A 25,138-nucleotide genomic window follows, 5' to 3' on the forward strand; every position below is an offset into this window, starting at 1 on the left:
GTGTGGATAGATGCAAGTATCAACAGAACCTGAAAGTACAAAGCCACTCTTTATTTAAAAAGATAAATGACGATCAAATCCATTAACAACCCAAGAAATACGTATGCAATAAAACAAAGTCTCTCCGGTTACAAGAAGCATTCTGTACATACAGTAAGTATGCCAGCAACAGCACCAAGCTAGTGATTGCACAGACCCTATAAAAAAGTACCTCTGGTGGATGAAAGCCACAGACAAGGCAGCAGCGTCCATTGGGGGCCGGAAAGCCACCGGCATCCTGGGCCGCACCAACAGAGGGGTGGCAGCGGCAGGGAGGGGACCGTCCCCTCTGCTCTGCCCTCGTGAGGCCTCAGCTGCGGTGCGGAGCTGCTGGAGCGGGGCAGAGGAGGCACGGAGATGCTGCCAGGGCTGCAGCACCTCTGCTATGGAGACGGCTGAGGAGCTGGGGGTGTTCAGCCTGGGCAAGAGAAGGCTGCGGGGAGACCTCAGTGCGGCCTTCCAGGACTTGAGGGGAGCTCAAAACAGGAGGGAGAGTGGCTTTGTGCGCATGGCAGACAGCAACAGATGGGACGAGCGGGAACGGCTTTAAACTAACAGAGGACCCTGAGGTGAGGTGTGAGGAGAACACTGCGGGCACAGAGGCGGCGAGGCGCTGGCACTGCTGCCCACAGCTGACCAGGACCAGGACATGGGCGGCCCCGGGCAGCCCGAGTGCAGCTCCGCGATCCTTGCGGTCCGTCCCAACCCGAGCCATCCCACGATTCTACGCGGCGCTTGCCTCATTTTTCCCACAGAGCACTGGATCCTTGCTAGACTTCTTCTAAAAGAAATCTTACGACCAACCAGCCCGAGAATAACAACCAAATCTGAAAACCAACCTCTTTTAGGATGGGGCTTTGGCGGTCCCGCCACCGCTGCCGACGAAGAAACCTAGGGAGAGAGAAGCGCGGCGTTAGCAGGGCGGCACGGCCCCCAGCGATTCCCGCCGCTCTCAACGACAAGTTCGGCTACTCGGCGAAGATTTTTTTTGGGGGGGGGAAGAGGCGGGCAGGGGGCAATAAAGCGAACGCAGAGGCAAAGCGAAGAGAAATAAAACGAACAGAGGCAAAACGAATGCGCCCCCAACGCAGCCCACCCTCCTTCCCTCCCCTCAGCTCACCGGCCCGGCCTGCGGCTCCGCCATGGCGGCAGGAGGAGCGCGGTTGCCGCGGTGACGGGGCGGGAAGGCGCGGCCGTGAGGGGAGCGGTGGGCGGCGCCGGGAGGGGCGGGGCGGGGCGGGCAGCCGCCGAGCAGCGTGGGGAGACCGGGCGGCCGTCGGTTCAGGGCTGCGATCAGGACCGCGCTAAGGCCCGCCCGCACTCAGCACGACGGCGGTTTCCTCCATCGAGCCCCGCCCTCACGCGCTCCGCCACTCTGCCGGGGAGCGTCCAACCGGCGCGGGGAGCCCCGCAGCCCCGCCCGCCCCCCTTCGCCCGGCGCCGCTCCGACGGCAGAAGGGCGGCGCGGGTCGCGGCGCAACATGGCGGCGCTGCGGGCGTTCCCCGGAGCCGGCCCTGCCCTGCGGAGCCGCCCTCGGCCCCTCCTCCCCCCGGAGGCCGCACAGAGCTCGAGGCCTGGCGAAAAATACCACAGGAGGAGTTCCTATACAGGAGTAGATTTAATAAAACCACCACCAATCGTTTACTTTAACATAGCTCTTGTTACAGAAATCATAAAAATGGACTCAGCAGCTAGCTCATTAGTTCTTTCCCCTTTGAATTGAAAAATACCCCCTCGATTTCAATTTCTGCTGCGCTAGATGGAGTGTTAAATAGTGGCCGGGACACCGCGCCCGGTAACTGAGCCCAAAACAAACACAAAGACAATTCCATCATCTCTCCTTTTCAATGTTTACGACTCTTATAATGTAAGTGAAACTGAACAGCAAGGAACGCTCCGTTGGACAGATGAGAGGGGATGGGAGAGGAGATCCACAGCCAAAATCTTGCCATAGTCTTTGGAGAAGTGGTGCAAAATACCCCTCCTTTTCCTGCCTCGGAGTTCGGAGAAATAAGAAAACAACTCTGAGCACACACACACACACACAGCTCCTCCAGGCCGAGAGCATCCTGTGTGCGTGGATGGGAACAGCAGAGCTGGGCTGGGGCAGGTCAAGCAGTACCAGTGTGGGGAAGGGAAAAAAAAAAGGCAAAGCATCCTGAATCACAACATACACTCTTCATGAATGCAATGCACACCTGGATACCGAGTGCCAGGAGCTGAGGGGGACGGGTCAGCAACAGGCACAGAACGACGGACGTAAAGGAACTGCATGAAGAGGAGAACTCCAGCTTCTCTGGTGAACGCCTTCAAAAATAAGTCACTCCGCCAGCACACGCTTCCCCCACCCCATCCCAGGGAAAACAGAACAAGAGGAAAAAAAAAAAAATAAAAGAAAAATCAAACTGAAAGAAAATGCACAGCAAATAGACATAATCTTGAAGATTTTTAAAGAATAAATATTTTTTTTGTAATTAAACATTATGCAAACACGTGCCACGCTTGCTCTTTGTCCATGCATATGCGCTATATACAACTTTGAAAAATACTGTGTTGTCCTCTTTTTTTTTTTTTTTCTGTTTTAAAAGTCATATACAAAGTTTTTTTCCTTGCTGTGTACCCCCCTCCTCCCCTCCCCAAAAAGTCACCTTTACAAGGAGCCAATCAACATTCATCCATGTACTGGGGGGGGCAGAGAGGAGGAGGGGGGCAGGAGGCATCCCCCCTTACCAAAGTACATCAAAATGGCTGGTTTGGACATGAAAAGCAGTGTCAAGAAACTGTTTAAATTTCATCTGTACTACACACAGGAAAAGAAAGATAGAAAAGAAAAAGGAGTCGGCTTGGAAAATGAAGCTACGTTACAAGTTAAAGTTGGAGGGTTGTTTTTTTTTTTTGTTGGTTTTTTTTTTTTTTTAGTGAGTCTGTCACACTCTTATTGGCCGCCTAGAATACTGTTGTACAATGGTTTATCTACCTTTTTTTTTTTTTTATTACAATATAATTTACTTAAATTTTCCGTTAACAAAACAGAATCCCGGTTCTACAGACCAGCGGTGTAACAGGCGCAGTGCCTTGTGTGTGTTTTTTAATCGCATGAGCGCTCTAGATGGTAAAAGTTTCAGAGTTCGTTTAATGCGGGGCCAGTCTCAGTCCTCAATGTACTCCCACAGGTCCTTCTCGTAGCCTTCATGCACGTGCTGCAACAAAACCCTTCGTCGACTCTCGCAGTATCTGCAGCAGAGGGGGGACAGCACAGAGAAAGCAGGTTAGGAGGCACAGTTCTTTCCCAGCGTTGAGTAATGCAAACCTAAATTAAGCCTTGCTTCCAAAAGGGGGTATCCCCTGAGAAGGGCTTTATAGTTGTAGCCAGTTAACAGCGCTAATTAAGACTTCAGTTACTCCAGTCACTCGCTCCAGGTCCCTGGTTGAAAAAACATCATGCAAATTTAGAGAGTTTCCCCATGCAAAAGCATCCCCGAAGTCCCTAGAGATGAGAAATAACTGAATAATAGAGCTTTCATAACTGAAAAATGAAGAAGTGGCAGCTGCTAGTTGGAAAAGCCAAAGCACAGTTTAGCACTGACACCTGAAATGAGAGAGAGCGCGCTCAGAGGAGAGCTGGCGCACGACAAACCCAGAGCAGGCCGGGCAAAATCTTGGGAATGCTGACCCTGCTTGGCTCCCAATGGATGTGGCCAAGCACTGAGAGCAGACTACAGGAAGGGGACTGGCCTGGCTGCAAGAGAAGCTTCAACCCCTAACTCCAGTGCCTTGCAAACTCTTTACACCTACACTCGTTTCAACTGATACAGCTGCAAATAAACTGATTCCAGATTTAGGTACGGTCCTACCAGAAAGAATGATAGTGAGGAAAAGGGATTTCATAGGAACATATCAAAAGATGCCATATTCATTTCGAGTGCGATAGCCAACTAAAAAGATAAAAGCAGAAAAAACATTGAAAGTATTCAGGCTCCAGGAGCAAACTATAAATGAGCAGCTCTAATACTGTTAGTTTCTAAGCTCTAACACTGCTTTGTACCTGATCAGATGGGGCAGATTTATGTGCACAGAACTGCTCTGTCTCTTCCCCTTGCTGTCAGCTGCTGCAACACAAGCCATCACACACAGAGTCCCATTGATTTAACAAAGCATGTGATAGCCAACGTGCAACAGTTCCTGCTTTCCCAACTTCAGTTCCTTTGTAGTGATGGGGGTTTAATCCTGCTTTCCAGAAGAGCTTTTGTGAAGCAGGAGATGAGCTTCCCAGTTCTTCAAACCCCACCTGCCCACCTCAGTAACATCCTTGGTTCCAATCTTGCATCGTTACTCCATAAGCAGTACACAAAGAGCACTGTGCAGGACATGATTAAGATGTGACCAAACGAGTTAACTGGGACCTGCACAGGCTTGACAGATATGCACGGGCTTTCCAGAAATACGAAGGCAGGCTTGGGATGCTGTTTTCAGGCAATTCAAGCTGTATTATGCTCTAATTTCTTCTGGATAGATGTAATCATTCCTAGAAGAGCATTCAGTTTCACAGGACCTAAAGCAAACAGCCAACCCGGCTTAATGGCCATTTATCAAATGTCTCCTGTGAGCCTTGTCCAGCGCCAGCTGTGCTGCCAGCCCGCACAGCAGAACGGCCTACTGGCCCACTGCAGGCTAATGGCTGCTTCCAGTCCTCACGCCCCCTTCATCACTACAGCTTACGCTACTTGGGCACAGTTCTTCCCCAAGTTAGATGCAAGAAATTTGGTGACTTTGGCAAAACGCCTCAAAAAAAAAAAAAAGTCATAATCCTGTGACTCATTCGCATTTTACATCTTTGTATTTTTCCACTGCGCAAAAGCAATTCCCCCAGGACTACAAAGAGCACTGGCACTTGTATCACCTGGGTCCTCGCTCTCCTGCTCTCTTCCTGAGTTCTCTCCCTGTTCCTCAGTACAGCTTTTCTGCACTCGCTTTTTGCTCAAGGGACGTGCTGTGCAAGCAGACTCAACAGACAATGGAAAGAGCTGACTGCTTTATTACAGCAACTTGACCTAGGCCAAAATTGTGGGTTGGGAACAACAAAGTCACTCCTTGTTCTCCCCAGACCTGCCTGCGCAGGTCCGTCTCAGCCCTGGCCACTCCTCAGTGCTCCTTCTGTGCAGTGCATGGAGAGCCACTGCTTTTGGTCACCAGATGTCAGAGGCTGGCACAGGGCACTGCTCTGCTGTGGCTCAGGGGCAGGCAGAGGATCCCAAAGCACAGCAGGAGGCTGACACCACGCAGCTTCCCAGGGACATGACTGGAGAAAAGGCCAACTTGGCGAGGCGCCACACCACAGCATACCACAATGGATGACAATACAGTAGGTAGGGCAGCTTTGAGATAGCTGTTCAGGAACAAACCTGTACTTATCCTGTACTTTCTGCTTTATGTCTTGCAGCGAATCTTGGGAGATATCTCGCTCAAGGTACCCAGAAAGCACCTCTGTAGCATTCTCTAAGTCTGCTTGGTTATTCTGCAAAGACGGAAGAAGAAAAAAAAAGCATTTTTAGGAGGGAGAAATTTTTTTCATCAGTCCAAATGAAAGAAAAAACAGGATGAGTGAAACTGCATAATATTCAGGTAACCTGGTCTGAGAACCACGAATGAAAGAGCAGAAATTTCATCCTTTGATCAGAACAGAATCTGTGTATTTACCAGCAAGTCTTACGTCTTTCTCAATCTGGAATACCTTGGCAAGCCTGAAAAGTCTTTTCCTTACTAGCAGTACAGTGTGGTACAGGCCAAATTATCTCCCATTGTGCCCCTTGTGTATTTGTTTATCCTCAGCATTGGCAAAGCCTCTGCTGACTCCTAGTACAAGCACTGCAGCATCAGAGCACAGCTTGGACTGCTGCTCAGTAGTTCTGCACACAGCACAGAAGCCTTCTGCTTAGGTTATGCACCAGCAAAGGATTGTTTCAAATCAAACAGCTAACAGTTTCACCTGCAAAGCAGATCATTTAAATCTCCAAGTGCAATTTTAATGATAATGCCCTTAGAAAGAGACCAGGGAAATGCAAAACACCAGCTTTCAGCTTTTGTGCATTCTTTGCCACTTCAAAGCCAGAACTTTGATCCTTTTTCTTATTTCAGAGTGTGGCAACTTGCAGCTCCGCCTCCTCTGCCAGCAGAGCACCTACACAATGCCTCGCAGGGCTGCTGTACTGCAGACAGAAAATTCAGAAAACTTCCACGCAAATGGAGAGAACCATTTCTCCAAACTGAAAACCCCTATTTCACTCATCTTTGTTATCTGAGCTCCTGGGAACCATGTTTGCTCCTACCTCAAAGATAATGGACTGATTATTCTTTTTGAGGTAGAAGGCAAAGACGTAAGTGTACATGAGTGTGGCACGACACTGGCAGAGGACGTCGACTGCTTTCTTCAGGAACTGCACCTCAATCCACGACATGTTGTGCTGCTGCATTTCCTCCATCTTCTGCTTCACCTGAGCATAGAGCTTGTGCTCAAAGCGCAGGCTCTGCATGTGGTTCATATAGCGGTTGCAGTAGAACAGGTACCTCTGCAGGGCTGCTCTGGATCTCTGTGTTAATTCCCATTAGGAAGAAAGAAAACAAATAGTTAAAACAAAGTAACGGCTGTGAGAGAAGTAAGCCCTTCACAAGGCTCTTCCTGACACTAAGAAGAAGCTTCCTCGCCAAAGCAGTTTGCACTCCTCTCGCTGGCCAACAATGTGCAGCACTGTTAACCCCCACTCTGTGCCCAGAGGAGGGGCCAGACCCATTGCAGCTTGCTGTCATGTGGTGAACTTCCCAGCACAGCTGCAGCATCTTCACTCCCAGCCTCAAAAATAATTAGAATCACACTGCTGGAGCCTGAAGTTTTTAATTTCAGCCTCCCATCTCAAGTTATGAGGGCTTAAATGCTTCCAGTGTCACGACAAACAGCCAGAAGCAGATTTTCCTTTTTTGGCTATTAAGGAACTCTAATTAAACATTTATGGTGGTTGTGTTAAGAGGGCAACCTTAGGTTGCCTAGGCACGTCGATTACAAGGCAGGGGAAGATGCCACGTGCTATGCAGTACAAGAGATCCAAGATGACTCAATACGCAATCATTAATCTCATCTTCTTCTCACTGACAGATCAGCTGAGAACAAGGACAACATGGGCATGGTTCAACTTGCACAGAGTCTGCACAAGGGCAGCACGCGTCAGGCCAAGCCGTCCTATCTGCAGGAGGTGGGGCTGCAGGAAATACTTGGGTTCTTGGCTGTAACGGTACTTTGACAGAGATGCAGGAAATGATTTCTGCAAGCTGCAGCACACAGCACGCAATTCCTCCCCATTAAAAGTTAACAGGGGTTTTGGCTGTGCTAGCCATATTCACAAAGCAGTTCAATGTAGCTGCAGCTTCACTCTCAATTTCTCCTTACGTCAGGTCTCCAAGTATAATTAGTGGAATAACTGAAGTCTATGCTGTATAACTTAAAAAAGTCTGCTGTGCTTAAACACTTCAGGATTAGCATTAAGAACTCTGCAGCAAAGAGCATTTTCCAAAGCGTGCTGGGATTGCTGTCTGATCTGCAGTAAGATGACTTCATGCAAAGAGCTGCTATGAAATAGACAAGGCAGCACGACAGATAACAGCTGAGTTACCACGTTCTTTAAAATGGGCTAAAGTGATTTTGAACCTTACACAAGGCAAGAATTCAAAGCTGCTGGTGCCTTCTGGATTCATGCCCAAATTCAGGAAATTCCTTGGGGCTGATGTCTGTTTAGAGACAGCCCGAAAGAACGGCACCGAGTTGATTTCCCTTACCACCAAAGGTTATGGACTCACCTCCTGCGCATCCCTTGCTGCCTTTGCATCATCCTCGTTGTAACGATTGCAGTTGTACCTGTAACAGGGACAAAGATGCCAGACTCCAGTTCAAACAAATGCTCTTTTTCTCACGGCTTCCTCACCTCCCCACAAGGCCCACTTCCAAACTCACCAGGCAGATCCATGAGGCTCCCAGGGGCCCAGACACACCCAGCAGAACTCAGCTTTGCAGTTCTGGTTCCGACAGACCATGTGGTTGCAGCCCCCGTCCTTCTCAATGGTGACGTGGCATTTTGGGCATTCCTGTTGACAGTACACAGAATACAGTTAGCAGGGGAAGCAAAACAGGTTTAGCACTGGGGCTTTCAGGCATGTACCCCTTAACCACCATCCTAAAGTTAGAAGGTTCCCATAGCAGCAAGAAATGGCATATCAAGTGAAATACCCAATTTCCTTTTCCCCTTTGATCATTAAATTCTTCTTCCAAGTCACGTCTTTTAATACCAAAACTCAAAGCTACCAGATAGCAAACCAAAAAAGAAAAAAAACCCTAAACCTCTAAGGAACAACACATTTCATCTACACTGCTATTGCACATCCCTAGCAGTAAACTGGATGGGTTATTTTCACAACCTTCTCCAAAATTACAGTAGTATTGATTGATGATCCATAATTGCCCAGGGGAAGGCATCTGGCTTTCCTCACTGTCAACTGTTTGGTTCACTGCAGCACTCAAGCCTGAAACAAGCTTAACAGTGAGCTGGTACCACGCTGCTATCAATCTGAGACACCTGCAGTTGTAAAATGTCATCCCAGAAGTATCCAAAAACTAGCAGCAAGAATCTATTGTGCTTCAAAGAAGCTTCTGTCAGCTAAAAAGACAATTCTCCTCCTGCGGCATTTCTACACCTCCTGTCAGGCTCCTTTTCTCCTCTTCACGTGACAGCTCACTGAAGACTTTTCTACAGAAGCCCACGTGGGGCTTCCTTTCCAGGTATGAGGCCTCTGCCAAGCAGGAGGACACATCAAAGAGCAGCACGGCACAGTGAAATCTTTGGGGAATAGGTTGTTTTTATTTTAAAATATCCCTCTCATACATCTGCAGAGCGCGGCCACTTCCTAAAACAGTACTCAACTCAAGTAGCACACTAAAAAGAAGAGATTTCTCTTTATCCTACTGAATACACAAAGGCTGAACAGCAAAAAAGAAATCCCTGTGCTGCCCCTACAAGCAAAGGAAGACAGTCCAGCTCTTCTGCCACCTGCTCCTGCCCCTGCAGCACTTTATTCACAGTAACATAATGCAGATGCACCAGTCAGGAACACATCATTACCTTCTGCTAACCAGAGCAGACACTGTGAGCACGATTTCCTATTCCAACATTCAGTATTGATCATTCTCAGTAAAGGAGGTAACTAACACACATCAGTCTGCAACCGCTGCTTTTATATAGGACACAATCCAACCGATGCCTGTACTCTCACTTCAGGTGTCTCAGGTATCACCACAAGCAAGATTTGCAAACAACCTTGCCTCTTGGTACTGTAAGGGACAGTGGAATTTGCACACTGAGAAGTGCTCAGAAAATAACTCAAAAGGAGCAAGAGTCCAACACGGATCAGAAGTGACTCATCCCAAAGGACAAATATATTACAAGGGGAAGATGGGCAAGGGAGAAGAGGTTCGCATGAAAGATCACAACTTCTTTTTTGGCCAACACAGTTCAAGTGTGCTAAGCTACTTTTCCTTCTTGCAAAACTCAAGTCTCGTAAGTACAGCCTGACCTAACATTGAGGTTAGCCTATATTTGAGTTGAAGGGCTGAGCAAGATGACATCCAAAGGGGCTTTTCAACATGAAACAGTGAGTGATTCCCCCTCTCTTCAATGATGATTTCATTTCTGTCTTTTCCAAGCCTTGCTCTGCTCCTTCTGTCTGCTTTTGAAGAGGAAGAATGAAGGACTGGGCAGCAGAAGCACATGACATCACACAACCAACAAGGTTTTCCTGAAGAAGCGTGCAGCCAGGGAGCCATAACGCTATTAGGGCTCTTGACTGGAGAGTGCTGCTCTCCCAGCCATCCTGCCAGGAGAGAACAGCAGCGCTCCATCCCATCAGCAGCTTGCACCCCGAGCAAGAGGACTAAGTCCAGTTCCTAACCTGGGCTTCTCACGTAGATGAGATTCCCCAAATCTGGGAGCAGAACACTTGCAGGAGCCTGATGAAGGCTTCTTTGCAGTTACTCTTGTTCTTGTGCTTTGAAATACGCCGCACGCAAGCTGGCTGGTTATTTTGTTTGGTCCAGGGCTTTTTTGGCTTGGCGCTCTGATAGGTTTGAGCAGCAAGCAAGCACAAAAGGAAAACAATCCAGCCCTGCTTTCTTTCCTACCACTAATGCTTATCTGGCTACAAACAGTCAATGAAGCAGAGTAGCTCCTTTGCAAGCCCTCTCACACCAGTTCCACTGGACTGTCCGTAAGATGAAGGTCCAGTCAGGTAAGCTTGTTTCTAATTAATTAATCCAGTTTTGTGAGCTTCAGTCAAAAAATGGTTTCCACAGAAGAGTACCAGTACACTGTCTGCTTGCCTCCTCCAGGAAGCCCCTCTCACTCTTCCAGTCCTGCACAAACACCAGGACTCAAGTTTAGCTTAACCTGTCGCAGTTGTGAAAATCCCAGCTTGATGAGCTCATCGTAGTTGAACATAATTAAAAATTAAGGAAAAGCCATGAGAAGAACACGCAAAAGAAAATCTGAACAGCAGCAGAAAGAAAAAAGCAGCATCCACTCAAGCCAATAATGAAACGAGTGAGGGAGATCTATACACAAGGAGGATAAGGAAGGCAGATCTTACTGAGAGTTACAGCCGTGCAAAGTCACAGCCAGCAAATCAAACTACTCAACCAGCAGATTATTCTGCACATTATCTATCATATCATGATGCAGAAGTGACTTCATTTGCATCGTTCCACCCTAAACAATTCGGTGTTATGCTCGCACACTGCACTTCAAAACAACAGCCCAAGCAAACCTAGCAAAGGAGAACAATCTCTATTTTGTCACAAAAAGCTGCATGTTCATACAACACCACAAGGCACTTTGCAAAGGCTAAATAGAAACACATTTCTTAGGTCAGTGCAGGCAAAAAGATCAGCCTTCTCCAGGGCTCCCAGAGGCAAGTGGTGCTCATCAGCTGCTCTGCCAGCAACGCCTTCGCCTGTAACCTCCCCTAAAAATGAATCCTCAGTGCCACACAGATTTCATGAAGCACTTCAACTAAATCCACTACTGATCTTAATTACAGTTAGTACAAAACCGTACAGTGTGACAGCACCTAGAATCAGGGAGCAAAGCAGGGTACTTTCAACACCTGTTCATGTGAGAGGAAAGATGGCACTTTGACACCTTGGGGCAAATGTTGTTTGTGGTTCTGGCACAACATCATGCTGGCGAGAAATGGAAGAACAAAGTTAGTTGCTGGTACCCAGGGAGGATCAGCTGGCAGCCAGGATTCTGCCACGTTAGAACAAATGCAGGACTTCCACAAAGTACAGTGAGAGTACATGTTGAGGCATTAAAAGTGACCTGAAAAGAGAAATGGGTTTGTGCCATTACAATCTCTCTTGGAGGGTAAAAAAGCCCAATAGTTTTTGTGAAGGAGGAAGAAAAAACTGCTTGTTTTACACATTAGATGTTCAGGTCTTGTCTAGCCCAGAAGAGAATGAGATGGAGCCAAAAGCAGTAAGGCAGGGGCACTTCTAGTGACAGATCAACAACTTTCATTACCATCAATTTAATTTTGCAACAAAAAACAGTGCCTTGGGTGAATACCAGATTGTTAACGTCTTTCTTTTTCTTCTCTTAATACTCAAAGATGCTGAAAGACTAGTACAGAAAAATCCACTTCAAAACCCTTGTTCCAGCGGTTTTGTTCCCCTTCTTCCTCCTAGGCTCCTTTCAGGCAGTCCTGATACACTTTACGAGCCTAAAACACACACACAAATCCAAATTGTGTTTTTCTTCATTCATCCTTTGAAGGTTCAACCGTAGTTGATCTGCATGGTTTCTTTGTTCCCAAAGCCACAGAAACCACACAGCACCAGAAAGCTGCCAGGCTTATCCAAGAAAGCAACTATTTAAGAACAAGTCTGTGTAACAAAGCGAGAAAAAGAAACGCACAAAACCTTGAACAATTCAACCCTTTTGTCTGAAAAAGATTGAGAATTAAAGGCTTGATAACACTTGTATTGGCTTCAATTTTAATTTAGTTTACAGATCTCACACGTGAACACAGCTCATCTTGGTACAAGGCCAGCGACTGCACTCCATGCTACTGCAAGAGCTGCTATCTTTTGTGTAGGCAAGTTAAATAGCATAGAGGCCTCCTAAGAACCAACCATGCAATATCCAACTTCTACTGGAGACCACAAAACTCGCTCCTCAAACTCATTTCTCATTCAGATCACTGCACAAAACTCACCAGAGAAAGCATCGCTTCACTCCAGTTTGTGAACAGAAATCAACTCAGCTCACTTTTCTACTCTCTCATACAACAGCTGCTTGATGTTTCCTCCCCTATTCCTCCTCCCAGAGCAAGGTGGAATAAACCTATCTCATGTCCCCCTGTTGCAAAGCATTACCAAGACTTCAAGCACATGCATTCCAAGAAGATTGGTATTTTTGGTTGCACCTCTACCACGAGAAGCTGGGAAGCGTTCTTCCCTGAACAGAGCGCACAAGGGATAGGACTGCAGCTCAGGGCCATGCTCAGAGAACTTGAAAAATGCCAGAAATTGAGACAGCAGGAGCAACTGAAAATAGTGTCTGACAGTATCTGATCCACTTCCCTTCTAGGTTTTTCAAAGCGAAGAAACTCAATGCACCTGAGATCCAAAGCATTTTCTTACATCTCGAGGAGTAACTTAGACAGGGGTGTTCAAGGGCAACATCTCTTTTGCCACTGACACCAGACGGCAGAAGCTAACAGATAAGCTGGGCTGATGCCAACACGGCTTGGCCACATTCATTTCCTCTGTTCACCATCCTCTGGATGGGTGTTTCCCACAAAAACAGATATTACTGCTCACATTCAATCCTACTTCTGAGCTACTCTTTAAATACTGCTAGCACGGCTCCTCAATGGCAAAGTCTAGATGCTAGTTTTAAAACGATGGGATGGAGAGCTTTTTAAGCCATGACCAGAAAACCCTGAGGGCAGCAGATGCTCACCTGAGCCCCAAGGCTTAATCACAAGAAAAATAAGGCTGCTACATGGCAATATTCCAAATATTTGGGCCTCAAGGCTAAAAAAGCAGCATGCATACTCAAACCCTCCCAAGTGATTTGGCTCTTCTTCCTCAGGTTTAGCATAGGCAATATCTGAAGACCAAGCAAACTTTGAATAAACGTGATTTAGCTCTGGAGCTACAATTGATCTCTGAGCACATAATTCCCAGAAAAAGCCACGTTCGTTTTATTGAGCAATACTCAGCCTCCAAGCAGGGACCACACAAATATCAACTCACAAAACAGAAAAAAGCAAAATCATGCTGAAACTGTGCAGTCTGTTAACTGTGCATTTCACCGATGGGTGTTTCTGCATAATACAACATTCCAGCTCAATGAAAAACATGCAGCCAGCCCCAGAAAGCAGCAGCGCCGCTGCAAACAATACCATTGACCAGTTACACAACAGAGCTAAGAAAACAAAGCAGCCATTTCCTAACACCCTCCCCACCTTCCTTCCACCCCTCTGGCAGCCACGAGACCCAGGTCTGCTCCTGGCCCCGATGGCATCTGCTTCTTTTGTTTCCTCCCTGCTGTGCCAACCCTTGCTTTTATTCCTCCCAAATCGAGCAAATGCAGACAAGCCGAAGTTTCATGCAAAGTTGAGCTAGCTGGAACGAAGACATTTACATAATAAAATCCTAACAGCTGTTCTGCCAGGCTCTATCTGGAATGATGCCCAACGGAAATGAACAACTCCTCAAGAGACCAGCCCAGGGGATTTAAAGGCAGATGTAAATTATCACAGGCGAATCAAGCCACAGGTGGTGTTAACATGTTTCACACACTTGGAGTGAGGCAGTGATTTGCTCGGGGAAGCCACCAGTGCCAGACAGGAGCCCCAAGACTTGAAACCTGAGTTTCCTTTGGGCCTCCGATCAACTCCTCCACACAAACACACCTATTTAACCTGATTCAAGGCAGTAACACCTACAGCTGCACTTCAAACAAGCACTGACTGCGCATTGTATTAGTTTGTTCTTCATGACACCTGACAGAAAAAAAGCAATCCTAGAACTGAGGAATTAGATAGTGCATATAAAATACAAGGAAAAAAACCCTCACCTTTGTGTTTGCTGCAATCCAATTAGAGGTTTCACTGTCATCATCACACTTCTTAATCCATTTCTTTAGCCACTGTTAGAAAAACAAAGGAGAAGTTAGAGAGGAACCCTAAAGGTCCCCAAGAGAGCTGCTTACATTAAGGTGATGGCAAGAAATGCTCATCCACCTATGAGCTGAGTGCTACCACAATGAGGTGAGGTGTGACTTCACAAAGCTTCCTTTAGTGGATAAAAATCTTCTGTCTCACTCCCTAGACACACACCAGGAGGAGAAAGGATCAGAACTCTAAGCCATTATTACTATTCCCAAATCCCATCTTCTGGGGATTGCCTTGCTGTAAATTGGGTAGGGAGAACAGTGAAGTGATGTGGGGAAGCAGTGCAGAGCAATCCATTTAGCTGCAGATGCTTCCTGCTGCACCATCACAGTGCAGCTGACGCACAAACACTTCAGCAGTGAGTTGGCAATTCTTAAGTTCAACTAAGAAAAACTTTTCACACAGGACTGTTAGAATTATTCTAAGAGTGATTTACAAAAACTGCTGTCAGACCCTCCGTGCTAGCTTTGTATCAAGTCACAAGATTTTCCTTAGACTTACACTGTCCACTGGTGTCCTGGCCACGTACTCAGGCTTTTACCCCTTAAACTTAGAGGAAGCACGGCTGCATCAAGTGAACACAATCACAAAAGCCTGCCTGCACCTCTGAGATAACAAACTGACCCAGGTTTGATTGGTCTCCCAGAGAATGCACAACACCTTTGGCGATGCTTCCTTCCCCATTCCCCAAGGAAGTTTTTTTGCATTCATCACTGGAGATGCACAGACTGCTCTCCTCAAGGCACAAAGCACATCTGTTGTGAGCTCCACAACGGGCCACGGGATCCCAGGTTTGCTTACAGCTTTGGACAGCTTCACAAGAAAAGCAGTGGATGCTGTATGAAAGCAGGTGCCAGAACCGGGACCCAACTTCCTCCATGTCACAAACCTCAGTCCTGTGGAAGCCCTGAGCACCTGCAGAAATGCTGAGTACAGGAACACTCTCTGTAAAGCGAAGCATTTGCTTCTGAAGTTTTCTAATTCTTCTTGAGGGTCTCATCTGGAATATCCTTCTCCTCCAGGCACTTTCCCAAATGGCTGAGGTTAACAAATAAAGTGAAGCATCCTAAAGGCATCCAGGAAGACTTCTCTAATTTTTTTCATGTTACCATCTAAACAGGTGAACTAAAATGCTTCTCGATGTGAGCAGCTGCAAATCCTGTGCTTCATTTCTGCATGTCTTGCACATAAGTTGACTGCAAATGTTTCAAAGTCACACATTCAGCAAAGAACTCTGAGATGCTCACCTTGCATTTAACAGGATCGTGCCAGTTTTCACCACAGTTAAAGCTGTAAGGGGAAAACAGCAAATGAAATACACAGCTATACTTTTATTTAACTTGCTTAACATCATGGGAGTTCTTCTGAGAGGCTCTGCTGAAAGAATATGGAAAACCCCAAGGAAACCTTACCCATATTAAAAAAAACCCTCAAATCCCATAACTCCATAATTGGATATACATTGCATTCGTCAGTCTGGGTATTAATATTAGATTCGACAGGGATTTATTTTCCTTCTAGCAACTCAGGTAACCTTGCAAAGTAAATTAGCTATCTTATAAACAAAGAAGGTGAACAAAAGGATCTCGCTTGGGAAAGACACTTGAGTTCACTAATTATTAACTTGTATCAGCTTCCATTATTTCATTTTATTAACACTTTCAACATGTTAAGTAAAAGGCGACCTTGACTTCTTTTGCTTTATTGCTCTCACCAGAACTGACGTCCACATTTGCATCGAACAGGTTTAGCATCAGGATATTGGACTTTAACAACATGGTGGCAGTCTGGGGCAGGACACCATTTTAACAGCCGATTACACTATGAAATAAAGAGAAAGAACATAATACAGTGGATTTGAACACGTACAACCAGGAAACAGAGACAGAGGTAAGTCTTCAAAATCAGAATAAACTCAGAACGGTGCTTTGGGAGCAGTGAAACTAGCAGTAGTTTGCTAAAAGACATTTTACTGCTTTACTTCACATGACAAATGTTTAAGGCACCTTATTCTTTATAGAATGGTGTTTCATGATTTTCAGTCTGAAGCATCTTAGGTAGCATTCAATAACCATAAACATTAAGTGCTTCTAAGAAAATAAACACTGAATAGCTCTTGTCATCTCTTATCTACAGATATTTACTGTATTTTTACATAACACCTCTGCAGTCCTACAGATTTTCTTGACTATTTTCCTACAACTACAGCTGTAACTAACTCGGCTATGAAACAAGCCCTGAAAAGCCTTTGATTTGTATTACATCTGATTAGAGACCACACAAAAGAAAACCCGCTCTACAGTTATAAAGAAGCCTCATTCTGGTTCAATACAGAGATACAGAGAAAAAACACTCCAGAAGCCATCACAAATTTCAAATCAAAACTCACCTCTACAAAACTATTTGTTATTAAATGCTGGTACTTTAATTTCACTTTCGAATCTGTGATCAGACGCCTGCAGAAAAGGAAAAAACAAATACATTCTTGTAGTAGAAAACTCCTTTCTTCCCTACATAACCAGAAAGTCAAGACAAATGATTTTGATTCTTCCCTCTGTGCTTGCAGGTTTCTTTTTTGTATTTGCTATTTATTCTTGCTATGAAATTGAAAGGTATCGTATTTAACTTCTAATATTAATTACAAGATCACACAGAAAGCTCACATAGTCCAAGAGAAATACTGCCTAAAGAGTGAGGGTGATCTTCATTCAAAAAACAGTTTGACAGACCAAGAACCAGAGCAAACAGCTTCACCAGCTCATCCACACGGAACAGCCATACTTTGTGTCAAACTCCTTTGCAAGTCTTCAGAAGAAGTGCTGCATTGACTCTCATAGATCCAACGTTACCTGGGATTCACAGGAATGCTACCATTTCAGTTTTAAAATCAATGTGGCTGTAATTCTGTTGTATTCACGAGAAATCCCAAAGTCAATTTACATTCAAAACTGATTTAAAGTCAACATCACAGAGGGTGTATACACATCAACTTTAGGTCAGCTCAGAAGGAAGAGGGCAAAGAAAACTAGACAGACAGGAATCCTTTAAGAGCACGGTGACCACTCCTGTCCTGGCCACACGGACCCAGCAGGTATTTGCAGACTATCCATGCTATATATCTTGTAAGTTCTTTCATTATATATTCCTGAAGACCACTATAATTTAAAATACAATTTAAAATATAATATAATATAATATAATTTTAAAGTTATGAAAGAAACATCTGCATTTACAAAGCCTCACAACGTAAAGCTGGATGCACTTTGTGGTATTTGTTTTAAGTTAACCCAGAGTTCAGCTTGATAGAACCACACTGCATAAATACTGCAATTAATTCACCATTTCGGGGTGCAGCCACAATCAAGTGTGCTCTTGCATGTTATCATGCCAACGTGCACCAAAGAAAGCACGTGACCTTGGGATGTTGCATAAACCCTGGCCCTGAGCAGTTGAGGAGCTCCTTGACAAACGACATGCCAGTTATTACATAAACACAGCACGTGACAGCCAAATTCCCAGTGCTAAAATAAAAACAAACCGACTGACAAAGCATCTCATCAGGCCCTTCTCTGTGATAAGTCTGCAATCTCAGAGCAAAACTAATCAAAAAAGGGAAAAAAACCTGAATTTTAACATGCCACGTGAATTCCAAGACTCGCTTTCTTACTCTATACATAAACTTCTAAAGCATTAAAAAAATGCAGTAAGTTTTGTCAGAGACATTTAATGTACGCAAGAGGAACTGGAGCGTGAGGAGTAAAGCCACACCTGGCCAGAGCACATGGAGCACATGGAGCACACAACCCACTGCCTCTGCTTACCTCCCTAGACCTGTCTGTGTCAACACCCTCACCTGCTCTACATTTGGCTCTGATGAGTACTATTGGGTTTTTTCTCCCCACAAATAATGAAACAAAGATGACAAATTAAGAGATGAAACCTGTTCCCAATGCCCACAAACCACCCTTCGGGTCCATTCTTCTAGAAGCCAAGGTACAAAAGTAAGCTGGAAAAGTAAACTTTACATGTGAATTTAAAGCAATTACCAGCACCTTTAGCAAGGGTGAAGAAGAGCTAGAAGCAGATTACCTTCAGCTAGTCTAAAGATCTCCAAAGAGCTGAAAGGGGCCCTTTCTAAGCCTCCCTGCTTCAGCTCAGCAATTACAGGAACAGGAGGAAGACCAACAAACAATCTGCTAGCTGAGAACTCACAAATCAAGGCAAGTCATCTGGATTGCTCAGCTTGGACTTGTATACTTGAACGCAGTTTGCACGTGTACTGCTCTGTTGAGACGGAGTACTGAGAAAGGAATAAATGAATAATTTGGCCTATCTAACCTATGTGATAGATAAGGAAGCTCTAATGTCTCTCGACAGTACACACTGCTCTTTGGCTTCTAAAGCTTAGAGCTGGAGGTTTTACAAAAGGGAAAGAACTAAAAAGAGAAAAGCACATTGGAGGGGAGGGTGAAGATTCCAGATGGTATTACTTATGTCTTTGTTCCTGCCATTTACTAGAATTGCTGCAGATTATCATCTTCTGTTTTCAAGCGAAACATGAGGATTTCACAGAAGATGCACCTTCCTTCCCCCAGAAATCCCAGGAATCCCCATAAGACCAGGGACAAGTAGGCTTTCACCTCCATATCAAGTTCCATTTAGATCAGGAAAATCTGTTCTCTTTAGTGAACAAGCGTCGTTCCCCTGTCAGAAGCCCCTCCTGTTTCTAGGTGAGAGAATCCCACAGCACGTGGTTGTGGTTCTTTCTACTACAGAAACCATGAAGCAAATCACAGGGCTCATCAGACCTACTGTTAAATATCACACAGCAGCAACAAAGCCAGAGCTGCTCTCCTCCTCTTCCATCCTGCTACTGCCACCACCCACTGTCTCCACCAATTCCAACACCTTCAGCTGCCTATGTGAAGAGATACACAACACATCTTACTCACAAACTGTTCTAACCAAGAACACCCTCGAGAAATTTCCCACTGTGAATGCACTACACCGCAAGTTGGGTTCAGACTCCAGTAAACAAAAATCTCAATCATGAGTTGACAACTTAAGTTTAGCTTCCACTATCTGAACTCCACAAAGCACCCCTCGACAGCACACGAGAGCATTTCAGCTCGTTTGCTTCTCTGCAGCCTACACACTATGAGTAACAGAGCTGCTAGCAGAGGGAGATGGGAAGTCACCAGTCTGGGAGCAACTGACAGAAAAAACAGCAAATTAGTATCAATGAGTGAGTCAGACTTCAGGAAGGAAGGAGTAAGGTAAGAAAAAATGAGCTCCTGTTTAGATGCCTTTTAGCATGAAGAATTAAAATGAACTTAATCAAGGCTCAGTATTATGAAGGATATTACTCATGCAATAACATCATTCAATATAAAAGAGAAAGAAGCTCAAGGAATTCATTGCTTCGCTGTGTGTGAGCAGTCATCCTTCAGCCAGACAAGTTAATGAGCCAAGTGACACAGTCTGACATACCCCTTTAATCAAATCTTATGTCTGAGGGTCAACTTCTCTCTATCAGAAGGCATAAAACATCCCCTGCATCGCACAGCACACAGGACCAACTTCCTCTGATTCACATACCAACTGTAGGTATAGGAAGCAGTGAACCAGCAAGTTGACCAGGTGAGAAGTCAAATTGCTACATAAACTGAAGGAAACTAAATACACAGAGCAGTTAAACAGGGTTTGGAAAGACTTCCTCATGTCTATCCTACTGTCTTAATGACCAAATTGGTCAAGAAGTCCTTCCTTCATGTTCTGTGGCATGGAGTTTTCAGACCTAGACAAGTCAAAAAATGTTTAGTATCGAAACAGATACTTCAGCACCAACCTCACTGGCACATTAAAGTTCTGCACAGCTTTTTATACGCTCTTCATAACATCTGAATAGCACGTTAATAGCAAAATGAAAAAAGAGAGCAAAGCCAAGAAGTAGCAACTCTCAATACTTACATAACTGTGTTATCATCAACTAAGATATCACAGCCATGAGCAGGGCATGAAATGGTCTGGAAAAAAGAAACAAAGATCATAAAAGGAACACTGCTTATTTTATTTTGGTATCACAAAGAATTTCAAGGCAACAGACTTCACTACAATCCATAACAAAGACAGTTGAGTGGCTTAACCATCACATCCCAGATGTTCCGCTGTGCACAGCATGATTCCTCCCACTCACAGCAAAGATGCATGCACCAACTGCATGCAGCTCCCTCAGCCTCTCAGTTTGTAACTCTCAAAGTTCTCACGTATGAGGGCTTTGTCACTGCTGTCTTCTGGGTTTTCTGTTACTTGTTTTTGTTTGTTTTTAATCTTTAGTGAAGAACCTTCCCCTTCCTTCCCCATACCCAGAATTTTCTGAAGACATGGGGTACAAGTTGACATTTTACCTGTCCCATGCCTTCCTCCATTATTTTGGTAGTTAAATATTCACTCCAGCACTGCATACAGAACTTGTGTCCACACTCTAGGCCAGTAAAGTACTGCAATGACAGAGAACACAACATATCAGGTTATTATATCCCACAAATTCACTGCATCATTTCACCTTTCTCAGTGTTGTGCAGTTGACTGCATTGCTCATCCCCAAACCAAATCTGAGCCTCTGCTCCTTATTTGTACCATCACCACCACACAACACTGCTGACACAGCTCTAGACACGCTTTCAAAGTCAGACTTTGAATCCCCAGCCCTAGCAGCAAGGAAAGGCGTGGCTGATGTTTCCATCCTGTCTGCCCATTTGAACGGATCCTCATCTTAAAATGGCTCTCCCCTCATCTTACTCTTGGAAAATAATAAAATAAAGGCAGCACCACCAAACAGGTGGCAGTTACATGATAACACCAAGTCCTTTTTCCTCCTCTTGGTCCTCATGGCTTGCTACCACACACGGGTGCTGCCCATAGTTCCCATAATATGCATACCTGCTATGCACAAGCACAAATTGAGCTCCCTCTGTACAAGTTGTGAGAGGAGATCAGAGAGCATTGAGCAATAGAAATACAAGTGTGTACACTTCCATTTTAATGCACACACAAAGTTTGCCAACTTGCTTGCTAGGTTTCCCTCTGAAACTCAGATGCTCATCAGATGAGGATGCTAAGTGGCAGGTGTAAATTACTAAATAAAATTCAATAATGATCAGCTGCTGGGAACAGCAACCAGGACAACTTCACCTGTGAATGGATCACCTACACAGAGTATGCCAAGATAGCATCTGGGGCTGAACAGTTACACAAAGGGGTGGGGAAGAAAATGCTGCTGTCGAAAGAGTGAAATAAGTGACTTCTCTATGATCTTCTTGAAATTTATTTCACACTGAGAGCCAGGAGCAGAGACAAACTACCTGAAGCAGTTTGCTTACAGTACTTACAGCACAGCTCAGCTTTACACACCATTTTACTCTCACTTAACACAAGAGCTCCACCCCAAGATGCCATCATCTTGCATAAATCTCCATAAATTAGAAGAGACCTGGCATTCTCCACAGAAGGGCCTCAAACAGCAGCAGGATGTTGATTGTTAATGAGAGAAGAGTCCATCTGAAGGACTAAGATCATCCTTAGCAAACTCCAATACTCCTGCAGCAAGCACGCACAGGGGAGTGCTCCAGAACGGCTTACCTTCAGTTGAGACTCTTTGTATTATTTCAGGCAGCAAAAAGATTTGCTAAGTGCTTGCAAAAAGGCAGCCATCACACCTCCTCCCAAGCTGCAAGGAATTTGGAGCATCTTCTAACTCATTTCTTTATTTTGAGGGAGTTCCCAATTATTTTTGGCTAAGCTGACTGCAGATGTCAAGGGAACAAGCAAAAAGACTGAAGCACCCGGCCCTACTCTCACGGGATCTGAAGGATGAGATGCCAGAGGTGTATTTGCCCTTTTATACATTTCAAAAAGCAGACTAGCATCGCCTGCAAAGGCACACAGCAGGGTCAATATTCAAGAATCTTGCATTCTAAGAGCCTTGCAGTGAGAAATTTCTTAACAGGTGCAACTCTCAGCTTTCCATGGGCTGAAAGGTGCTCTCAGGAAAAGCACAGCTCTTTCTGGGGACAAACAATGAGTTAAAGCTGACCAAAGCAGAGAATTTAAAGCTGAGATTTTAGGTTAGATATCTCACTTACCCTATGGACTAAAACAGCTTCAAAACAGACTTGAACCAAATGGAATTTGGTCTCCTTAGACACAGAGACACTACAGCCTTTTACAGAAACTGTAAGCATTGATTTCCCTGTACACTCCAGCTTCTGGATAAGGCAGACCAAGAGGTTTCCCTCAACTATACCCCAAGTTAATCAACACTAACAATGTAGAGAAACCCTGCTCCCTTGCAATGCCTTACTGCTCCAGTTAAGAGCTGCTCTTCTCATAACTGGGCCAGTGCTATTTTTACATGCTACTGGAACTACAAGAACAAGAAGTGTTGGTGTGCTCTGTGCAGTTCTCTCCAGCAGCTTCTCAGGCAGCATAAAGTTAAAAGAGTCAGTTGCAAGTGCTGGGCACAATTACACTAAAAAGAAGGTAAGCAATAAGAAGGTAAGCAATTCATTAAGGAATAAAACCTAAATTCGAAAGGACCTTTCCCTGTGATGGACATGTGGGGAAGAAGTCTCTCGCTGTTTTGCCCCTTGCCCTGTTTTCAAAGATGTTCCATAGTCTAAGTGGCTATGGAATGGCTATTTCCTCACTATCTAACATGGAAGAGTGATTACATAGGAGTTAGAGAGGTAGAGGGATAGAACAACTTCTCAAACACATCTTTCTTTTTTAAAAGCACTTCATACAAAGCAAGCCATGGTCCTCCTTTGCAAATATTCTCTAAAGGAAATCATAAGCACACATGGCTTAAGAAGAGACACACAAAGCCTTGTGGTCACTGGCCCAATAGCAATCTTAGCATTGAGCATTACTTCTGCCTCAAACTGAGTTTTGCTCTGCTCACTCCTGAGTGAGGAAAAGGCTCACAAGTAAGCCCATGACAGCAAGAGCACTCGACTCCAGGCTACCCAAAGCTCATCGTGGTTTCCATTGCTGCTGAAAAGCAAGTTAAAACACTCCCTGAGCAGGAGTGGAAGTCTTAGGAAAGGGCTGTTTCATTCTTTAAAGGTCAGGTAAATGCTATGGTACTTCAGGGAGCCAAAACAGCTCCACCAGGAATGGCAAGATCCCATGAAGGAAGAACTCCTGATTTATGTCTCTGCCTTTGGGCAAAACCACTGACAGACTCTCACTTTTCCACTTCTATTCTTCCTGAATTTCCCACCCCAGAGAAGCCTACTGCAAGTTGCTTGCCTGTGCAAAACACAGTAGAACCCTGGATCACTGTACAGTGCTATTGGAATATTTAGTGTTTGCAAATACCTAAAGAATAAGTGCTCTCATCAATCTTACCATAAACTGAAAGACTGAATTAGGGCTCCCACAAGTACTTCTACCCTAATCTCCTCCCATTACAGAAGTAGTGCAGTAGCACAACAAAGAACTGGACAGAAATATCACTGATTGCATCCTCTGAAGTGCACAGCTTCATTTTATTCCTAGACTCACCTGGTTTTATGCTGAATGCTGTAGCTTGCCTACTTTACATTATTATTTACTTCTTTTAGAAGCCATTTCCTTTCCTGGCATTCTATTTAAATAAATCCCTCTGCCTGTCAGGCTTTCTACTTTTTCCCCTTTCATCTGTCACTTATTTACATGTCTCAATTGCTATCTGACCTTTTCAAAAATCACTTGATCCACTACTTGCCTTTTCCTGAATAACTTTACCACCCCACTGCCCAGAGCCCAGCATCCTCCAAGGTTTTTGCAGAAAACACTGAAGTACAACACCACTCCATCTTAACCACTGCTTCTTGAAGTTACTTTAAAAAAAAAAAGTCTGTTGAGGCACATAGTAAGAACTAAGACAATGCATAAAGCATCCATCATTCCATGGTCCCTACTGTACTACACAGACCACAAGACACTGTTTATTGTATTAAGAGACAACCTTGAATGGTGCTTTCTAGGCTTAAACTAGAGATAAAGCTCAATCAAAAAATGAAAGCTTGTTTTGTAGTTTTTTGTGTTTGTTGTTTTTGGGTTTTTTTTAAGGCTTTTTTCAATTGCTGTTGGTGAAGTCCTTACAGAACTGCCAAAACGTGAAGTTTCAGATAGCAAAGTCAGGAGAGTTAGCAGCCAACCAGCGCTCTGGATGCTGACACTCACCGAGTTTGGGTAGTTCAGATAGCAGATCTGACAAGGCATATCCTGAGCTGATGACCTTGTGTTCATCTGGCGCGTTCGAGACTTTTTACTCGGATTAATTACATGACACTCCGCAAAGAGCTTCTCCAAGTTGCCATCAAAGTACCTGCAGAACACAGGGGAAAGTGAGAGTTTAACTACTTTCCTTGAACTTGTTTTTTAAATGCTGCAGTTAAACACACAAAGTTGCTTCAATACTTCAAGAAAAAAAAACCCACACAAATACAGCACACCAACTACTTTCAGCAGGCTCTTTGTTAACAAACTGCTTTCCTGACTACAGGAGTGAATACCACAAACATGGATTCAGAGACTGGGGCTTGGACTGCAAGCTCCTGAAGACTCAGGCATGTCCAGCCCTTCAACTGCATTTCAGATAACATACAATTCTCCAAGAGACCAGCGTGTATGGAAGCCCAAGGGCAGCAAACTACAAGAACACCTCACTTCACCTCCCAGGCATCAGGACACCTTCCCAAAGCACAGGTTTGATTCTCAGCTTCAATTCTCTTTTTGACTTAAGTTCTTTGGCTAACATTCTAATCAAGACAACAA

The 25,138-nt window shown here is 44.9% G+C and overlaps 2 protein-coding genes across 3 annotated transcripts in view; both read right to left on the reverse strand.

Moving 5' to 3' along the window:
• Positions 1–1,199, reverse strand: part of BBS4 (Bardet-Biedl syndrome 4) — a 37,487-nt gene extending 36,288 nt beyond the window's left edge. Inside the window, exons 1-2 of one of the 2 annotated variants that reach the window (XM_042824330.1) lie at positions 1,160–1,199; positions 879–930 (exon numbers count right to left, since the gene is read on the reverse strand). In XM_042824330.1, the coding sequence (XP_042680264.1) occupies positions 879–930; positions 1,160–1,183 (76 nt within the window). In that variant the 5' untranslated portion in view covers positions 1,184–1,199. Of the gene's footprint in view, positions 1–878; positions 931–1,159 lie in introns of those variants that run through there. The other variant, XM_042824331.1, reaches the window with a different exon arrangement.
• Positions 1,200–1,645: 446 nt separating this feature from the next.
• Positions 1,646–25,138, reverse strand: part of ARIH1 (ariadne RBR E3 ubiquitin protein ligase 1) — a 48,540-nt gene continuing 25,047 nt past the window's right edge. Inside the window, exons 3-14 of the mRNA XM_042824329.1 lie at positions 24,545–24,689; positions 20,722–20,814; positions 20,285–20,340; positions 16,704–16,770; positions 16,029–16,135; positions 15,562–15,604; positions 14,218–14,289; positions 8,040–8,170; positions 7,886–7,943; positions 6,367–6,627; positions 5,443–5,555; positions 1,646–3,274 (exon numbers count right to left, since the gene is read on the reverse strand). Coding sequence (XP_042680263.1) covers positions 3,190–3,274; positions 5,443–5,555; positions 6,367–6,627; positions 7,886–7,943; positions 8,040–8,170; positions 14,218–14,289; positions 15,562–15,604; positions 16,029–16,135; positions 16,704–16,770; positions 20,285–20,340; positions 20,722–20,814; positions 24,545–24,689 — 1,231 coding nt within the window. The 3' untranslated portion in view covers positions 1,646–3,189. The remainder of the gene's footprint in view (positions 3,275–5,442; positions 5,556–6,366; positions 6,628–7,885; positions 7,944–8,039; positions 8,171–14,217; positions 14,290–15,561; positions 15,605–16,028; positions 16,136–16,703; positions 16,771–20,284; positions 20,341–20,721; positions 20,815–24,544; positions 24,690–25,138) is intronic.

Source organism: Centrocercus urophasianus, unplaced genomic scaffold (genome assembly GCF_019232065.1).
Source record: "Centrocercus urophasianus isolate 14NV4802_14NV808 unplaced genomic scaffold, USGS_Curo_1.0 seq_23, whole genome shotgun sequence".
Lineage (NCBI taxonomy): Eukaryota > Metazoa > Chordata > Aves > Galliformes > Phasianidae > Centrocercus > Centrocercus urophasianus.